Source organism: Ochotona princeps, chromosome 5, assembly GCF_030435755.1.
Source record: "Ochotona princeps isolate mOchPri1 chromosome 5, mOchPri1.hap1, whole genome shotgun sequence".
NCBI lineage: Eukaryota > Metazoa > Chordata > Mammalia > Lagomorpha > Ochotonidae > Ochotona > Ochotona princeps.
Window position 1 is genome coordinate 32,126,420 of NC_080836.1, and position 19,609 is coordinate 32,146,028.

Consider the following 19,609-nt stretch of genomic DNA (forward strand, 5'->3'; position numbering starts at 1 on the left):
CAGTATATATGTGGGATGCTGACATTTGCAGGTGGAGGATTGTTAGCCTGCTCGACCCTGCGCCAGCCTGAATCTGGAGCCATTTAAAGATCATATTGTCAGTTGATAGAAGTTGAATCACTATGTGACTGTGTAGTTACTTGTGTAATTTTGAATTTTTCTGCACTTTCCTTATTTTGCTGGAGAAGAGAGCTGTGAATGCTGTGGCCATGTTTTACAATTCTGGAAAGTCTGGGAGAATTACCAACTTTCAGAATGTCTTGGTCCAGCATCTGCAAGCTAGACTTGTTTATCAGAACCTTGGAGAGCTCCTTACAGAAGCAGAGATACTGCTTTCTGAACTTGAGATTCTCAGACTTTTCAATAATCTTTCAAAGTTATTTGAAGGCTGTGAATCTTAAAGATTTATAAAATTTTATAGTTCATTGTGTTTTATACTAGGCACGAGTAATATTTATACTGTTTTGTAGCAGATAATGAGTTTAGAGCTGTCTTCTTAAAACCTGTTCTAACATCCCAACATTCAACAGTTTGGTTTACACACTGATAAGTATGTCTAGAAATCAGTTTCAACAAATCCTCTGATTTCTTCTGGTTAGTGCTAAAGTTTGAATAATCAAAAACTAGGGAAAGATACACATATATTCTTTCATGCAAGATAAAGTAAAAGAGGGAAAAACCTGTTATCTGAAACTAGAATTCTTAATATTTTGCATGTTTTTCTTCTACTTTCAGAAGGTGTCTGTGTGACCCATATTTTAAGAAATGCTGTTTTTTTACCTCTTTGCTTCAACAACCATCTTATTTATTCTTTTTTTTTTTAGTAAGATTTATTTTTATTTGGAAGGCAAACTTAGTTCCATGGAGAGGAGAGAGAGAAATCTTCCATCCACTGATTCATGCTCAAAATGGCTGCAGCAGCTTGAGCTGAGTTTCTTTCAGGTCTCCTGCATGGGTGCCAGGGCTCAAGGGCTTGAAACATCCTCTGTATTTTGCCAGACCATAAATGGGAAACTGGAACAGAAACGGAACAGCCAGGACACAAGAACCAGGTTCACAGGTGGAAGCTTAACCTACTATGTCATGGCTCTGGCCCCCCTCTATTTTGTTTCTTAATATTCAAGTAAAAATGTACCTGTTCTTTATCACAGCCAAATTTAAGTCTTTAGACTTAATTATCATTGTTAATTTTTTTTTAAAAGTCAATCTTCCTACCCTGAGGCAGCTACCGTCACAGCCTTTGTTTTGCTATTTAATCTTTAAAACTCTAAATCATTGTGTTTCATTACTTCTCTTTTTAAAGTGATTTTTTTTTAAAGACTTATTATTATTGGAAAGCCGGATATACAGAGAGGAGGAGAGACAGAGAGGAAGATCTTCCATCCGATGTTTCACTCCCCAAGTGAGCCGCAACGGGCCGGTACTGTGCCGATCCAATGCCGGGAACCAGGAACCTCTTCCGGGTCTCCCACGCGGGTGCAGGGTCCCAAAGGTTTGGGCCATCCTCGACTGCTTTTCCCAGGCCACAAGCAGGGAGCTGGATGGGAAGTGGAGCTGCCGGGATTAGAACCGGTGCCCATATGGGATCCCGGGGCGTTCAAGGCGAGGACTTTAGCTGCTAGGCCATGGCGCCGGGCCCTAAAGTGATTTTTAGTATCTCTTTAGTCTTCACTGTTTTGAGATGAGAATTTAATGCTCAAGGTTTCTTCTCTACTCAGCATAGTCCTGTCCTCATTTTTGGGCTACAAGTATATATTTGGAGCCAATGTTGGCACAGGAATTTAAGCTACTTCCTGCCACATCAGTATCCCATTTGATCACCACGACAAGTCCCAGCTGTTGTACTTCCAGTGCAGCTTCCTGCTGATGTCCTGGGAAAGCAACAGAAGATGACTCAAGTGGTTGGGCTCCTGTACCCACATGGGAGACCTGGATGGAGTTCTTGGAAGATCTTTCTCCCTTGCTTCCCCTGACCTCCCTCCCTGTCCTCCCCCCTCACTGTAATACTACCTTTCATATAAATAAAATTATGAAATTTTTAAAAATTATTGCATAATAGGCATTCATTTTGTGCAATATATTATGCAGATATTAACAGAAGCTTCATAGTAATTTCCTTTCTTGTCTAGGCTTTATTCTCAAAGACAATGGTTTCATTATTTTTGTATCTGCATTTTCTGTATTTTTTCTAAGTAGTTTGTTAAATTTGCTCCTAATACTCCAACAGAAATATATTAATTTGATTTTTTGTGGGTTCCCCCCCAAACCATTCTTTTTTTTTGTGGTTCTGCTCTGGAATGGTTGTTTTGAGGCTTAGTGCATGATTATTACACATTATCCTGGGAGTTTTGGTTTTTTTTTTCTCACATTTTCCCATTCTTACATACTAAGCTTTCTTCCTTTTAGACCTTTTAGATCTGCTTCATTCTAACAGAATTCATCTTCAGTGGCTTCTAAGAAAGTGTATGTGGAAGGTGATTTTTTTTTTAAGGCTAACATGCATTTGAAGTTATTTTTAAAAATATGTATATGTTTATTTTCTTGAAAAGCAGAAATGCAGAGAGAGGGAAGACAGAGAAAGAGATCTTCCTTCTGCTAGTTTACTTCTCAAATGGCTGCAACAGCCAGAGCAGAAGTAGTGTAAAGCCGGGAGCCAGGAGCTTCTGCCAGGCCTCTGTGTGGGTGCAGAAGCCCAGGCACTTGGGCCATCTTCAGCTGCTTTCCAAGGCACTTTAGCAGGGAGCTAGATCCGAAGTGCAACAACCAGGACTCAAAGCGGGACCCAATGGAATGCTGGTGTTAAAGGCAGTGGCTTTACCCAGTGTACCACAGCTCTGGCCCCTGTGAAATTATTTTAATTCTTACCTCATATTTGATTATTTGGGTAAATTGGTTACTTTTCAAATAAATAAATCTTTTCTTTTGTCATCATTTTGAATTTTGAACATTTGTCTTTGTCTTCTAAGTTCTTACATTGCTGTTGAGAATTCTGATGCTCTTAAGGGTCTCTTTTGGGGTTTTTTTTTTTAAACCCCTGCACATTGTCTTTGTTTCCCTTTAAATGTTTTGCCATCACTTCTGAAAATCTGAATTATTTAACTTTATATTTCTGAGTGTCTGACAATGTTTTTTCTGGTTTTGTTTGTTTTGTTTTGTTTTTTAAGACTTATTTATTTTTGTTGTGAAGGCAGATATACAGAAAAGAAGAGAGACAGACAGAGAGGAAGATCTTCCATCTGATGATTCACTCCCCAAGTGGCCACAACGGCCAGAGCTGCGCATATCCAAAGCCAGGAGTCTGGAGCCTCCTCCAAGTCTCCCACACAGGTGCAGGATCCCAAGGCTTTGGGCCATCCTCAACTGCTTTCCCAGGCCACAAGCAGGGAGCTAGATGGGAAATAGGGCTTTCAGGATAAGAACCGGCACCCACATGGGATTCTGGTACATGCAAGGTGAGGATTTTAACCACCAGGTTACCGCACTGGGCCCGATGGTGTTTATTGCTATAGCTGAGTTGGGACATGGGGGAATGGCTAGGCTGTGGTAAAATATCCATTGTTCAACATGTAAACTTTGACGCACTTAATTTTCTCCATGGATAAGGAGCTGAATACTTGCTGTCAACATGCCTGAATGCTCAGGAGACCCCAGGCTCTCTAAAACAACTTCGGCATGTTGACCTTTGATGTGGTACCAGTTGGTAGGAAAAGGTACCTGGATACCCAGCATGCAAGAAAAGTCTTGTGTCTGTATAGGATTCGCGGCTCATACTCCTTATTTTCAGAAGTAGCCCTACCTCTCTTCCAGAGAGTAACCATTGACATCACTTCTTAGATGAGGAGAAATGTTCTGCTTCTTGTTCGTCCCTTCCCCTGCTCACCCATTTTATATCTTACTATACTATTGTCTGCTAGGTCATGACTTTTATAAATTTGAAAATTTTTACTTAATTCTTGTCTTCTGAGGATTTGTGGTATCTAGAAATAATGACTTGTGATTGGGATTTTGAGACAAGTATGTGATTTATATTAACTTGTGTTTTAACTCTGCATTCCATTTTTGTTAATGTGTTGCTTTAAATTTTGCCATGTGGGGATTAGTTACTCATCTGTAGTACAATTTCTTTAAAGATTTATTTATTTGAAAGACATATTTGCAGAGTGAGAGAGATACCTTCCATCCACTGATTTCACTCCCCATAATGGCTGTAAGAACCAGAGCTGAGCCCGGCTGAAGGCAGGAGCCAGGAGCTTTTTCCAGGTCACCAATGTGTTTACAGGGGCACTGCTTTCCCAGGCATGTTAGCAAGGAGTTGGATCAAAAGTGAAATAGCTGGGTCTTAAACCCATGTTAATATTAGATGCTGCACTGCAGGTAGAGGCTTAATTCTGGCCCCAGGATGATGTCTTATGGAATGGGAGGTCACATAGCGTCAAACATGGCCAAGGAGTTTCCAGGAATCAGCAGATGCAGTCATGTCTGTAGATGTGGTATCTGTTTATGTGGAGTTCTAAATGCACACAATTAAGGCAGGGAAATCACCAGTGTGTCTTGGCTGTTGTTATTGCAAAAAAAACCCCTTAAATTTAAAGTAATTTGATTGGTTTGCATGCATATGCTATTTCTCTAGCTGTATAAATAACTAGCAAAAAAGACGAGTGGAATAAATTCTGACTGTAGGGAAATATTGTCCAGAGTACATATCTTGGAAACTGAATTATAGATTGTTCTGGAGTACAAATAGAGTGTAGCCACTTAGAAAATAAATGACGAGATATAGTCATAATATTGGTGTTTCAGGAAGGCAAGAACATTCATTTCAGTTTGGAACTGAGAAACATGCATAGATACGTGAACTGTCAGCTTTATTATTAATGAAATCAGCTTGGAAGGTAAGATATAGTTATGGCCTCACTGGACTTTTCTAATATCTATCCCCTGAACTAGATGAACTCACCCCACCAGTGATTGCTCACTGACCTCAAGCCTTCCCCTTCCAGAATCAGGGTCAGCCACTATTCCTCCCATGTCATAGAGGACTGACGAAAATTAGGTCTCTGTAAATGAAGGACGAAGCAAAGAAAATGTGTCCTCAGAAGGTGATGGACTGTTTAGGTCCTTCTCCCTGGTGCAGTCATCAATTTAAGACTTTTGTTCATTGGCTGATGGAGTGAAGGGACAGAGAGACTCAAAGTATCATTTCTATGCTTTTTCCTCCTGGAAGTTTGAGTGAAATGTGGCAAATAAGTGTTTCCCCTTAATATACAATATGTGATAGGCATAGTGTTATGATAACAGTAGAAGTAACTCATATCCATAATAAGACAATACTGAGCAGTAATTGGCTCTAACCTATATACTGCATTTTATTGACTGCTATTCATTTTGTGCCACAATTGGTAAGTCCTTTTAGTCTGAAATCATTGAATGTGAGGGCGATCTGGCTGCGACATCTGTCACCCCATTGATCGCCAGGGTTGATTCGGCTGATCTGGCTGGCTAGGCGGGTGTCCCCTTCCTCCCTCACCGCTCCATGTGCGTCCCTCCCAAAGCTGCGCGCTCCCTCGAAGAGGACAACCATCCCCGCTGAAGGAGGACCAGTCTTTGGACAAGGGTATACGAGTAGTTGCGCTCCCCTGCTGGAACCTCCAAATAAGCTCTCAAGTCTGAAATCATGTTGCTATCATTTGGCTCTGATTTTTTTTCTTTTGTATTATTTCTTCTGCTGGTTTGTGTCAATTTCACTAGAACAGCTATGCTTGTTAGAAACTTCCATAGAAGTATTGCCAAATCTGAGGGTCTTTGAAAGGCACTTTAATTTAGAAATAATGTTTGCTTTACCAGCTGATTTTAGAATAACTACATATTCTCTAAATTATAACGATTAATTTTGTGAATACTTTATTACTCAGACAGTAGAGGTGTAATTAAATAGAATTAGTTGTCACTTCTGGAGAGCAGTTTTTCCTCAGCTGTGAGCACTGCCTGATGGCTACTGCAAGCAACTTGGTTTCTTCCCACTTTGCTTTGTCAGAGTGAACTTGCGCACTGTTAACCTCCTTTATTTTTCTTTGTTTACTGCTGAGTTAACCTCACTCTGGGAGGTCTGGTATGCACACACAGGTATATGCCCCTGTTAACCTTGTTGTTATCTAGATTCTGTTGATCCTCTACATCATAAATTTTAAACCCTCCTGCTTTCCTTTAATGTGGAGTAAGGTTCTTTTGTTTGGATGACTGCTCTGTGAAACTGATTCCAAGATTATTTATTTATTTTTTAAGCAGGAAAGAGCTCTCTGATTCTGAAAAAAATGAGATAGTAATAAACTTACAGGAGACAGTATACTTGGAATTTAAGAGAAACTTCTTAAACTTATATACTTAAGAAATGCTGTTTTTATTCAGTGACTTTCAGAACATGGTCTTTTTTTCTTCTAAGTTCTATGTAGAGGGGTATACGGAAATGACTAAAGTAATCACTGGTTTGGGGTTTTTTTGAAAAAAGCTTTTGTTTGTTTGTTAGAGTGGATAATGAATATAGTATGAGGTCATTGTCAGATCTCCTATCAATTCTCACTATTAATTTTTCTAAACTATTTCCCAGCTTTTCTTGTCCTTTCCTGTGCCTCACAAGCTGGGGTGCTGGCTTTTGTAAGAATAGAATAAGAAGATAGAGCAGATAGGAGGTGGAGGAACAAGAGGTGAGTAAGATTAGGTAGGTGTGTAAAAGACGTCATGCAAAATTTATATGTATAGCCTTTCCCTTGATCTTACAAGGACATCTGTTTAACTAGAAATTTAGTTGGATTAGCTCTGCTTAATACTTTAAAAATCTGTCTCTAAAATGTTGTCTAGTTGTATCAACCATCTGATTTTATTAACTATATGCTGTTAGTCTGCTGGCTAAGTGCACGAAATTGGGCTGTCATTTTGTACATTTAAAAATACAATCTCTGTGGAAAGAAGAGTACTTTCTAGTAATATATCATTCATGGATTCCACATAATCAGTTTGATGTAGAGAATATTGACATGTTAAAGGAATACTTTTGAATTACTGATAGCCATGTGATTAAAACAGTACATAAGAAATGAGGAAAGTATGTCTTACTTTAATAAGCATTTTAGATGAATCATATTTACAAAATAATGTTTGTCATTAGTTCAGTAGTAATTTACTGCTTTGATTTATCAACTTCATTGTACAGTATTTAATAGAAGTTAAATACAGTGATGTTTAAAATGGTATGTAATATTCGTTGGGAGATTAATACTCATCACATAGTGTAGTTGTGACAGTTGACTTTATATATATATAAGACAACTTGGAACATTACTTAGTCCCTAATGAGTCTTATATACTTTACAAGTGCTAACATTTATTTTTGTTCCTGTTGTTGTTAATCTAATGATGAATGGTTTTTAAATATTGAGTTTAGTTTTATGAAATGTCATTAACTAGGAAACAAATACTTGTAAATATTTTAGATACATCGGTACTACCTATAGAACAAAGCTGATTTTGCCAAAATGATAAAAATACACAAATCTAGCTTGATTTCTGTGTTGTGCTCTACATTAAGAATCCAAAACACTCACATTAAATGAATGTAAAATATTCACTCGCATGCTGATATGCACGATTAGTTTCTCTACTATTGTCTTGCTTGAATTTCAACATGAAATTTGTGGCAGCTTAGTTTCCCCACCTTTATATTTTAGTGAATGACCCACTCACTTTCTCTCTTTCTCTCTTTCTCTCTTTCTCTCTCTCTCTCACACACACACACACACATTTGCTTAAAATGCTGAATAATACAAAAGAAAATAAAGAGAAAATTTTAATTCCCTCTACCATACCCTTTTCCCATAGTTCCCTTATCCAGAAGTAGAAACACTATTACTAATTTCCTGTGTTTCCTTTCAAAAAATATTCTGTACCTTTACAAATGCCTGTATATGTATGAGTCCTTAGCTTTTTAAAAATACATATTTTAATGCACGTATTTATTGTTCTACTTTTGGCTTTTTTCACCTAAAAGTTTACAAAGATCAGTTTCATGATCAGTGCACATAGTTCATTGTCATTCCTTTTCAGGACTTCAATGTATATCCATAAATGTATGAACCATTTGTCTTATCCTAAACATTGTTTATTTTGTATTTTTAATTTCTTACAATATAACAAGTAGAAAACTTGTATACACACATACACGCACAGACATAGACACATATATATACCTTGCTTCTGTGTAATTCAAATTTATCCATAGAATAAGTGCCAAGAAATAGAATTTCCAAGTTCAAGAGGGTGCATTTTTAATGAAATACCAGTTTGTAATTTAATCCTTATGGTATATAGTATCAGGTTTTAGATCATAGCCTGTTTGATTCATGAAACTTATTATATTTGCTTTTGATAGTTATTCTCCATGAAAATACCAATTTTTAAGCTAACTAGTTTGCTATACTGAAAACATTGTTTATACATTTATGTTTATTTCAAATAGAGGGAGAGAGAAAGATAGCTGTCTTCAGTCTGCCACTTCATTTCCCAAGTGCCTGCAATAGCCACAGTTGGACCAAGCCAATGCCAGGAGCCAGGAATTCAATCCAGGCCTCTCGTTTGGGTAACAGAGACCCAGCTACTTGAGCACTCCCAACTACTTGAGCACCCCCAACTCCCCAACACACCTAAACACCTATTGTCTCACAGGGTGCTTATTAATGAGAAGCTGGAATCAGAACTGATCTAGGGCGCAAATATGGGATAGAGTGAAGCTGCCACCAGCAACATTGACATCCCATATGAGCACCGGTCTGATTTCTGGTTGCCCCACTTCAGATCCATTTCCTTCCAAATGCACTTCAAAGCAACAGAAGATGGCCCAAGTGCTTGGATCAGTACACCCTTTTAGGAAACCTGGAAGAAGCTCCTGGTTCCTGGTTTCAGATCAGCCTACCTTTCCCACCATTGCAGCCATTTGGGAAGTGAACCATTGGATAGAAGATCTCTCTTTCTCACTCGCTCACTTACTCTTTCTCTGTAACTCTTCCTTTCTTGTTTGTCTTTCTGTTTGTTTTAAAGGGGAAAAAAAAAAGGAGGTGATCTGGGACTGCAGGGTGCTCTGACACACGATGCAGGCATGCCAAGCAGTTCCTCAACTATTGTGCCAAACGCTCATCTCTAACACCTTTGCAAAAAAAAAGTTTAATTACTGAATTGAAACATCATTTCTATCACAGCCTGTGCGTTATAGTTTTATTTCTGAATTCTTCATTCTGTTTCATAGCTTCTCACTATGCTACCAGACTAACATTGATATCTCCATGTCATAATTTTTTATAATTGTTATTTTATATTTTGATGTGTCTGCAATGCTTGTTTTTAAAATACATTAATTTCTTAGTTAATGTTTCTTCTTTCCTATTAAACTTTACTTCACTTATTTTTCTATTGTTGTGTAGCCTCTGAAACTAATCTGTAGGTACTTGTTAATGAACTCCTCATTGATCAGTGCATATGAGTTGAGAAGTAGCCTGTAATCACATATGATAAACACTGTACAAATTCATAGCTTCTCAGTTTGAAGTATTTTTCTTTTCCTTTTCTAGCTTTTAATCTAGACAACGAGCAACCAGATTATGATATGGATTCAGAAGATGAGACCTTATTAAATAGACTTAACAGAAAAATGGAAATTAAGCCTTTGCAGTTTGAAATTATGATTGACAGACTTGAAAAAGCCAGTTCTAATCAGGTACAGTACTGTGTAAAATGTGTCTTAGCTTACAGTTAATAACTTTGTACCTTTATTTTGTATTTTCTTTATAACTGTGTTCTTTTTTTATCTTGAATTTGCTAAAATTTCTATTTATAATATTGATTGAACAGAATACTTGTGTGTAATACATCTTGAGTAAGAGCACAAGGAATACTGTTTTTTTCCTTTTTGGGTAGAAATAATACTAGTTTCAATGCTACAGTATTTTCCGGGACCTTTTTTATATGACTTTGGATGCTCTGGTAATAAATTTGGTTGATTGAGTCAGGAAAGCAGTCATATTAAGATTGCTGGGGGCCCGGCGCCATGGCCTAGCGGCTAAAGTCCTCGCCTTGAACGCCCCGGGATCCCATATGGGCACCGGTTCTAATCCCGGCAGCTCCACTTCCCATCCAGCTCCCCGCTTGTGGCCTGGGAAGGCAGTCGAGGATGGCCCAAAGCTTTGGGACCCTGCACCCGCGTGGGAAACCCGGAAGAGGTTCCTGGTTCCCGGCATTGGATCGGCACAGTACCGGCCTGTTGCGGCTCACTTGGGGAGTGAAACATCGGATGGAAGATCTTCCTCTCTGTCTCGCCTCCTCTCTGTATATCCAGCTTTCCAATAATAATAAAATCTTTAAAAAAAAAAAAAAGATTGCTGAGCAAGATTCCTCAGTTACTCAAGTTTATGTTAAGATCATTCTCAAATGGTAGTGGTTTACTACTAACATTTCAGTGTTTATTTATTTTTTTAAAGATTTCTTTATTTTTATTGGAAAGCCGGATATACAGAGAGGAGGAGAGACAGAGAGGAAGATCCTCCATCGATGATTCATTCCCCAAGTGAGCACACCGGCTGGTACCACGCCGATCCGAAGCTGGGAACCAGGAGCTCCTCCGGGTCTAGGAATCTCTTCCGGGTTTCCCACGCGGGTGCAGGGTCCCAAGGCTTTGGGCTGTCCTTGACTGCTTTCCGAGGCCATAAGCGGGGAGCTGGATGGGAAGCAGGCCACCAGGATTAGGACCAGCGCCCATAAGGGATCCCGGCACGTTCAAGACGAGGACTTTAGCCACTAGGCCATGGTGCCGGGCCCTGTTTCCATGTTTAAATTTGTAGAAATTATTGATAAAGTAAAATTTTTCTTTAGTGAGGTATTTTATATATGGCACAGAGGGATTACTATGGTAATGTTTCTGTAGAAGTGATTGGGCAGCGTATGTCAGGAGACTTAAAATGCATGAAGCCCCTAAGTTAATACCCAATCTCTAGGAAGCATTCTTAAGAAGTATAATTACTGAAAAATTAATAGATTTTTGAACACTTACATTCAAAATAATCTTAAGTTGGATAAAACAAAATGCTAGCTTTAAAAATATTTTTATTGGAAAGGCAGATTTACAGAGGAGAGACAGACTGAAAGATCTTCCATCTACTGGCTCACTCTCCAAATTACGGCAGCCACCAAAGCTGAGCTGCCAGGAGCAAGGATCTCCCTTGGGGTCTCCCATGTAGTTGTAGAGTCCTAAGACATTGGGCCATCTGCTGCTGGTTTCCCAGGCCACAAGCAGGGAGCTGGATGGGAAGTGGGGCAGCTGGGACATGAGCCAGCACCCCTGTGGAATGCAGGTGCTGCAAGATAAAGGATTAGCCAGTTGAGCCATCGCTGCAGCCCTCAAAATCATGATTTAAAGATTATCCTAATGCCATAGAAAATGGTTCATTATATAATGCTACATTTGAGAAACAAGATACAATTGTGTGTATGGAAAATTCAGAGGTTTGTTAAAACATTTTATACGTAGGCATGCAAAAATAAATAGAACAAAGTGTAACAGTGACAACAATGGTCAGATCTGAAGGCTGAAATTATTGGTGATTGTTGTCTTAGTACTGCTATGTTTTCCAAATTTGTTATAATGAGCATGTAGTGATTATAATTGTATTCTAAAAATAAACCATTTTGAAAATTATTTCTGGAGGGCTGGTGATGTGGCATAGTGCATTAAGTCTCTGCTTACATTGTTAGCATCCTGGTTTGAGTTCCAACTATTCCACTTCTGATTGAGAGGGCTACTTATGTTCCTGGGAAAGCAGCAAATGATGATCCAAATTCTTGGGCCGCTGCACCCACATGGGAGATCCCAAAGAAACTCGGCTTCAGATTGGCCCAGTCTCAGTCCTTGTGGCCTTTTGGAAAGTGAAGCAGTATGTAAGAGAAATAGCTCTCTAACAACTCTTTGTAGCTCTGGCTTTCAAAATAAAAATAATTTTTTTAAAGATTTATTTATTTGTCTTAGAAGGATTTACAGAGAGGAGAGACAGACAGAAAGAGCTTCCGTCTGCTGGTTCTCTCCCCAAATGGTCACAGTGGCTGGAACTGACCTGATCTGAAGCCAGGAGCCAGTTGCTTTTTCCAGGTCTTCTTTGCGGGTGCAGGGTCTCTAGACTTTTGGCCATCTTTTAACTGCTTTCTCAGGCCTCAAGCAAGAAGCTGGATGCGAAGTGTAGCAGCCAAGACACGAACCAGTACCCGCGATCCTGGTGCATACAACGCAAGGATTTCAGCCAGTAGGCCATCACACTAGACCCAGAATTAAATCTTTAAAAACATAAAAATGATTTTTGATGTAACTTGTTATGGCATATCAATATGCTAATTGTTGATACCACAGAAGTTTCCAATTAGAGTTATAATAAACCTTTTATAGCAATTGTTATATGGTAATATGGGTAAGGGAGAATAATAAATTTGTACAGGCACACTAGTGGGAAAGTTTAAGTCCCTTAAATCCTTAAAACATACAGATTTTAATAGCAGTTTTCAAACCTTTTCATTGGACAATCACCTTGCTAGATTTTCTACCAGTTCCCTCCCCACCCATCCCTCACCCCATGTTTTGGTAGGAAAAATATCTAAGGTGTTACCCAAAGACACTTTGAAGCCTGAATTTTCTAAAATTCAACTTATTGTTGAGAGATTATTGTTTGGGTGGTTTTTTTTGTTTGTTTGTTGTTTTTAGAATTATAAATATTTTCAAGTTGATACTTTAATTAGTACTCACAGTTTTCATATTATTATGAATACAAAGCTTGCAGATTTTCTTAAGGCACATTTATTTGAAAGAAATGACAGGGAAGGGGTTCACTCCCCAAATGGCTGTAAGCCAGATCTGGGTCAGGCCACAGCCAGTAGCCATGTGTGACAGGGACTCAAGTACTTGGGCCATCTTCCACTGCTTTCCCAGGCACTACAGCAGGAAACTGGATTAGCTGAGAAGTGGGAACTTGAACCTGAACTCTGATAGGGAATGCCTATCATAAGCATCATAAGCTCTGATTTAACTCACTGAGCTGTAATGCCAGTCACTGATTACAAATTTTCATAGCAGTTTTTGGCCGGATCAGTCTTTTGGGCTTTCGGCTATTCTCTCTGATTACTAAGAAATTACTCACAGTTGCCAAGATTGTGTCATCAGAAGCCTTCAGCTCCCTGTTCTATAACTTACTTTGTTTTGGTAAGATTTATTTAATACCCATGTAAACATTAAGTGCAATGATGTGATGAAAAAAGCAGATGAGATAAGTTCTTCCTTATGGAGTTTGTTATCCGAGTTTGTTATCTGTTATGGGCCATAAACACAAAAGCAAGTATAGTATAGCTTATTGTTCACATATGATCAGCACTGTCTTGCTCAGGGACTGATCTTGCCCTGAAACAAGCAACTAATTAGACATATAGCATAATAACCACTTTCAGAAGTGGAGGTTCTGCCATGGGAAAAGATGGTAGTCCTGTTGGAAGCAAGGATTAAAGGCCCTACAGGGGCTATCTTTGTTCTAGTTCTCTCAATCTTCATGGATGTCTTTATTTTTCCCTTTTGGGCTAGCATAGTACCAGATCCCAGAATAAGAAATTCAGTTTGTGGGGGGCCTGGCACCATGGCCTAAAAGCAAAAGTCCTTGCCTTGAACGCACCAGGATCCCATATGGGCACTGGTCCTAATCCCAGCAGCCCCGCTTCCCATCCAGCTCCCTGCTTGTGGCCTGGGAAGGCAGTTGAGGACGGCCCTAAGCCTTGGGTTCCTGCATCCCCGTGGGAGACCCAGAAGAGAATCTAGACTCCTGGCTCTGGATCGGTGCAGCACCGGCTGTTGTGGTCACTTATGGAGTGAATCATTGGACGGAAGATCTTCCTCTTTGTCTCTCCTCCTCTCTGTATATATCTGACTTTGCAATAAAAATAAGTATTTTTTAACAAAAAGAAATCCAGTTTGTGATTAAACTGTATTTATTAGGTTGGTAGAGAAAGACATGAGAAATGGACTGAGGCAAACCTTCTGCCTCCATCATTGTGGGAGACTGCTTCAGTGAAGTCGGCATTGAAAACCCGTTGCCAAATGCTGTGATTATTTTTAGTCTCCATCTGCTTATTTGATTTGTGCTCTTTGTGTGTTAAAATGCTCTTCATCTTTTTGGTGGATTTAAGATACAAATTGTATCAAAAGGAGATTTTTTTTTTTTCTGTTTTGACTGTTTCTTATGCCTTTGCTTTCTTTTGCTGGCTCCTTTTCATTCAGTTCCTGGAAACATCACAGTTTCTTGAAATTCAGTTCTTTAAGAACTCTCTGTATCTGGGTAGTATCACCTAGTGAGCATTTTTGTAGTTAGACTAGTCATGTGCCTTCTCAAGCTGCAGGTCCCCTCCCCCGCTGCCGCCCGCTTTCTTTGGTGTTGCCTCTGACATCTCTACCAAGAGGGAGGCCCGTCAAGTTTACGCATTCCAAAACTGAGTGTATCCTCTTACTCAAATTTCTTCTTTCTAGTAACTCCCCAGACTCAGAATCATCTCTTCTAGTTTGTTTTGAGCTAATCTTTAAAATATTTTTAGGTATGTCACTCAGTAATGGTAATACATTCTAATAATGCCTCTTGTGTGATTTTTGTTCTATGAATATCATTATGAATATACTTGGACAAACTAGATGGACTAGCCCAATGCACATGTAAGCTGTTTGTTAGTCTATTGCAACCTCATATAGGCAGTTGTGGTGTAATGGTATTTGTGATCCAAACATATCTAAAAATAGAAAAGCATAATAAAAATACCACATGACAAGAGTTTTCCAGCTTCATCACAGTCTTAGGAAGGAGCCGCTATTATACAGGTATGTCATTGACTGAAAATCATACTGTGGATGGTTGGTTCTCTGTGTGTGTAAAGGCAGAGAAAGCACGAATGTTCAAGGAAAAATATATAAAAGTTCACAATAGGTGAGTCTGGGTCTACAGTATATCCAATTGTATTCCTGCAAATTCTGTGTATATTTGAAATTTCTGAATCAAAAATTTAATTTTAATCACAAGCCACCTTAAGTGACATTCTTTCATATAACTTCCTCTCAAATATTTTTTTAAAAAACACTGTCATAAGTAGAAGTTTTAGAATGTTTTGTAAAACCATCCACATTTTCACTTATAAACCCTTCCTGTTACCTTCCTCAGCTGTCTAGTGGCCTGTGTTCACGTATTTAATACTGCTCTGCACTTACCACACATTCCCCATGAAAGGCTGTCTAGTCTGTATTTACCCCCCACCTTCTAGGACAGTGTTTCTTCCAACACCGTGAATACGTCATTCGTGAATTACATCATTTGTGACATCAATGACTTGCTTTGTTTTCTTCCCCCTCATATCTCCTTTTTTTGTTTTTGTTTTTGTTGTTGTTATTTGTTTGTTTTAGGGTTTATTTGTGCTTATTGGAAAGTTAGATTTACTGAGAGGAGGAGGGACAGAGAAAAAGATCTTGCATCCACTGGTTCACTCCCCAAATGGCCACAACAGCTGGAACTGAGCCAGTTCAAAGCCAGAAGCAAGAATCTTCTTCGAGGTGCAGGATCTGAACACTTTAGGCCAGCCTCTGCTATTTTCCCAAGCCATAAGCAGGGAGCAGGAAGGGAAGGGGAGCAGTCGGGACACCAACTGGTGCCAATATGGGATCCTAGTGCTTGGAAGTGGAGAATTAGCCAATTGAGCTATCACGCCCCGCCCACAATTATAAAATATTTATTAGAAGCATCATGACAAAGAGTGGAAGCCCTTGTAGCGTATCACAGCATTGTTTCCTTTGATCTCCAGAATACCTCAGAGCTGCCACTGATGCTGTACTGCTGTCAGAATGAGGTAGGATTTTGAGATCTAGAAAAGTTTTACTGTCCTGTTAGACATTGGAATGTACATCACCATTCCAGCAAATTTTAGCTAACAAAAGGAAGGCATCCATCTAAATGTGATTTGGGGAAATGCTGATTATTTTGGTTTAATTTCATGTTCCAGACACTGCCCTTCCACTTTGAAGAACAAGTTATTCACCTTCTCAGATGCATTTAAGCTTTCATCTACTGAGATGCTGATAACCAAAGAATGCAACTTAGTATTTTACAGCAATTTATGTAATTATCACATGTGCTGGCATACTTGTATTGACATAGTCAGTGTATTCTGTTCCAATGGTCAAGCTGTCTTGCATCCAAATTATAATCAGAATTAATTCTAGAAGTCACCGTCGTAGGGCTTTAAGTCTAGAGATCAGTTTACTTACTCTATGGCATTGCACCAACAGGAGTAGTAATCATGATGAGAAATTTACTTGATGTGTCATGACTTATTCAGATGATTTCTCATAATGTGCCAGATCAGTTTTATATTGATGTTAATATTTTGATGAGAAAAATTTCCCTTTCATTTCCAAGTTCTAGGGAAACATTTTTAAGGAAATATAACTACTTGTTATGAAAATGAGTGTATCTGCAAAATGACAAAGAATTGGGATTGTATTGCTTCTCAGCCAGAAAATAAGATCTTTTTCCAAAGTTGAGTGTGAACAGTTGTATAACCCTCATTCTGTCCTGATAATGCTCGTTGGCTTACTTGATCTTCTGAAGGAGCAAGGCAGCAAATATGAGCAAATCTTTATGAACTTTAGTTTCAGCTGTGTTGGTATCATGCCAACTGGCTTCTTTGTGAAAAGAGAGTAGGTCCCTGAGATAACATGTTTGCACTCCCAAAAGAACAATGCTTGGAGCTCTTACTCCCAGCATGACGATGTCATTGGCAGAATGAGTGTTAAGAAAAGGATTCTTTAGTACTTAACCAGCTTAGATAGAGAAATTGCTTTTATATGTAACTGATACAAGAAACTTAAACTTCCATAATTGAAACATGTTAGAGACATGGTACTGCATTACTTTTGTCAGTAACAAAACAATATACCTTAGTAAGATACAACATATTAGAGAATGCCTGTTTTTTAGTTTGGAGGCAGGTGAAATTTATGTATCTTTTAGTTTCTATTAAAAAATATGTAGAAATAGTATCAGAATTTTGAAGAACATGAATGTTTTGTAGTCCAAGATTTAGTTGTGTCTTCCCAACATTTGCTTACCTAGCCTCAAGTATTTTAAGCAGTGGTACTCACTCACAAACTCTTGGGGCAAAATATTAGTTGGGGGATGAATTTCTTAATTAATGAATCCTTTCTTGGATTGAATTGTATCCCCAACTGGCATAATATCTAATCATTGTTAAAGTTAATCATGTTATTTTACCCTACAGCAGTTGTTTAACTTTGATTTCTCTTTTTAAATGTTTTTAATAGATGACATTTTACATTTTTAATTTAGCTTGTAACACTTCAAGAAGCAAAATTGCTGCTAAACGAAGATGATTACCTTATTAAAGCTGTGTATGACTACTGGGTGAGAAAACGTAAAAACTGCAGGGGGCCATCCCTCATTCCTCAGATAAAGCAAGAGAAAAGAGATGGCTCTACCAACAATGACCCGTATGTTGCCTTCCGGAGAAGAACAGAGAAAATGCAAACTCGAAAGGTAATGTGCAAATTAGATTAACTGACTATAGCTTTGGTAGTATTTTAAGATCAATAATTTTCGTTTTTCATATAACTTGAATAAAATTAGAATAACTTGAACATGGTGAACACTAGTGACAATGATGAATTTTTGTGAATCTTGTTGTTCTGTAACTTCTATGGGCCCATTACTTACAGTGTGTACCTGCTATGGAAGCTGTTTGTAAGTGAATGAAATTGTATTGTCCTTATGCACCTTGGAGTTTTCGGATCTGTTCAGTGAACCATATGTTCTGTCCTAAATCTCTGAAAGCTGAGAATTTAAAATAATACTGCTTTTCCTTGGTGATCGCTTAGGAACTTACAAGTTGTTTGAAACTCTATTCTGATAGTTATAAGTAAAAATGGATCTTGTGAGTAGCTACTTTGTAGTGTTGGAAAATAAGAGAAGGTTCATTTTGCAGGCCAATCTGGCAGCAGTCAGGAATAACAGTAAAAAAAATTTTTTTAATAAATTTTTTAATCTTAATTTTTTATTACATTTACATAGTTGATCAGGGTAGGAAGGATCTGGGGTTAGGGAATAATGGATGTGATCATGGTTTCCAACTCTGTTTCTTCTTCCTGTATCTGGGAGAAGGAGGACCATAAAGGGAGAAACCATATCCAGCCTTCCAGTACCCAGTGATGGGGAACAGCCATTTAACATTTCTAACAGCAATGTTAAAAACTTGTTCTTGCAAGCTGTTAAAATAACAGTTGTGTAGCATTACAGTTATCAGGGCGAATGTGTTTTAGGAGAACCTCTGTTACTGGTTAATAGCCAAAATTTTCTTAAAATTTTCTATTGATGGGATTTTCTTACATGTCTTAAAATGAATTTCCCAACTATAGATGGCATTCCCTAAACCATACTGAGTTTTTGATTTAGTGTTCTAGTTCTTAGCTGAGAGAATCTAATATAGTTTGTGACGATTTAGCGCCTGGCCTAGAGAAGACATGCAACTGCAAATACAATAACTAAAGACTGTTGAACATGAGAAAGGAAAGGTTTATCTGAACCAACGGGCAGTCAGATCTACCAGTTGCTTGTTAGAAGCTCTGTTTGATTCAGATCCATTTCAAACCATAGGCCATTAATAATGCGTTTTAAAGGAAAAGCACTGTTATGGTTCCTTTGTGAATGGATATGAATTACTTACAAGCCAGCCTTGTTTACTTCTGACATATTAGTATTCTTAATCTTAAAATAGGCCTTATTTTTTCTAATAAGTGTCTACTGAGAATTGCATTAAATGATTCTTCAATATTGCATGGTCATTACTGAGTTCTTCCTGACTTCTTTGTTAGTTTTTTATTCCTTTGCAGAGTGCTACATTTTCTTTTTCAATACTTTGTACTTTTATTTCTGTACTTACTATTGCTAATAAGAAATGTTTACATGTTACAACAAGAGAACAAGATGGAAAAGCACTCAGCAATAATGAGTATCCCCTGGGTGTTCAGGAAGTGGGAGAGCATGCAAAAATAAATGCAGCTAACAAAGTCAGTGTTTGCTTTTCTCTTCCCACAGATACAGAGGCTTAGCTGCAAGGGTTTATGAACACCTGAAAGACTTGTATGGTAGTCTAGAATTTAGTTCACTAGACTAATTTTTAACTTGCAAGTGCATAAGCACTGTTGAATAAAATTTGTAAGGGGTCATAAATTTGCATTGAGCCTAACAGACCAAACCAATATAGAGTTAAATCATGGTAACTAAGGGCCCTGTAGCCAGTAAGTCATTTGACTGTGTAAGTTGTTTGACTTAACAGCAACTGTAAGTTAACTATTCAGCTATGGTGTATTAGGTTGTTTTCTGTGCCTGACTTCCATTTTCCCATAAAGTTATCTGATCATGTTGCCAGAGTTCTCAGGAACTATTCTGGGTTTGGAAACTGCTCAATTCACTTTTGTTTTGCTTTGCTCAGATAAACT

At 38.3% G+C, this 19,609-nt stretch overlaps 1 protein-coding gene across 3 annotated transcripts in view; it reads left to right on the forward strand.

Annotated features, from left to right (window-relative positions):
- The window catches only part of EPC2 (enhancer of polycomb homolog 2), a 104,811-nt gene that overhangs the window by 53,215 nt on the left and 31,987 nt on the right, over nt 1–19,609 (forward strand). Inside the window, exons 2-5 of one of the 3 annotated variants that reach the window (XM_058664471.1) lie at nt 6,605–6,701; nt 9,615–9,760; nt 15,901–15,945; nt 17,445–17,651. In XM_058664471.1, coding sequence (XP_058520454.1) covers nt 9,650–9,760; nt 15,901–15,945; nt 17,445–17,651 — 363 coding nt within the window. In that variant the 5' untranslated portion in view covers nt 6,605–6,701; nt 9,615–9,649. The remainder of the gene's footprint in view (nt 1–6,604; nt 6,702–9,614; nt 9,761–15,900; nt 15,946–17,444; nt 17,652–19,609) is intronic. The other 2 variants (XM_058664469.1, XM_004577174.4) reach the window with 2 other exon arrangements.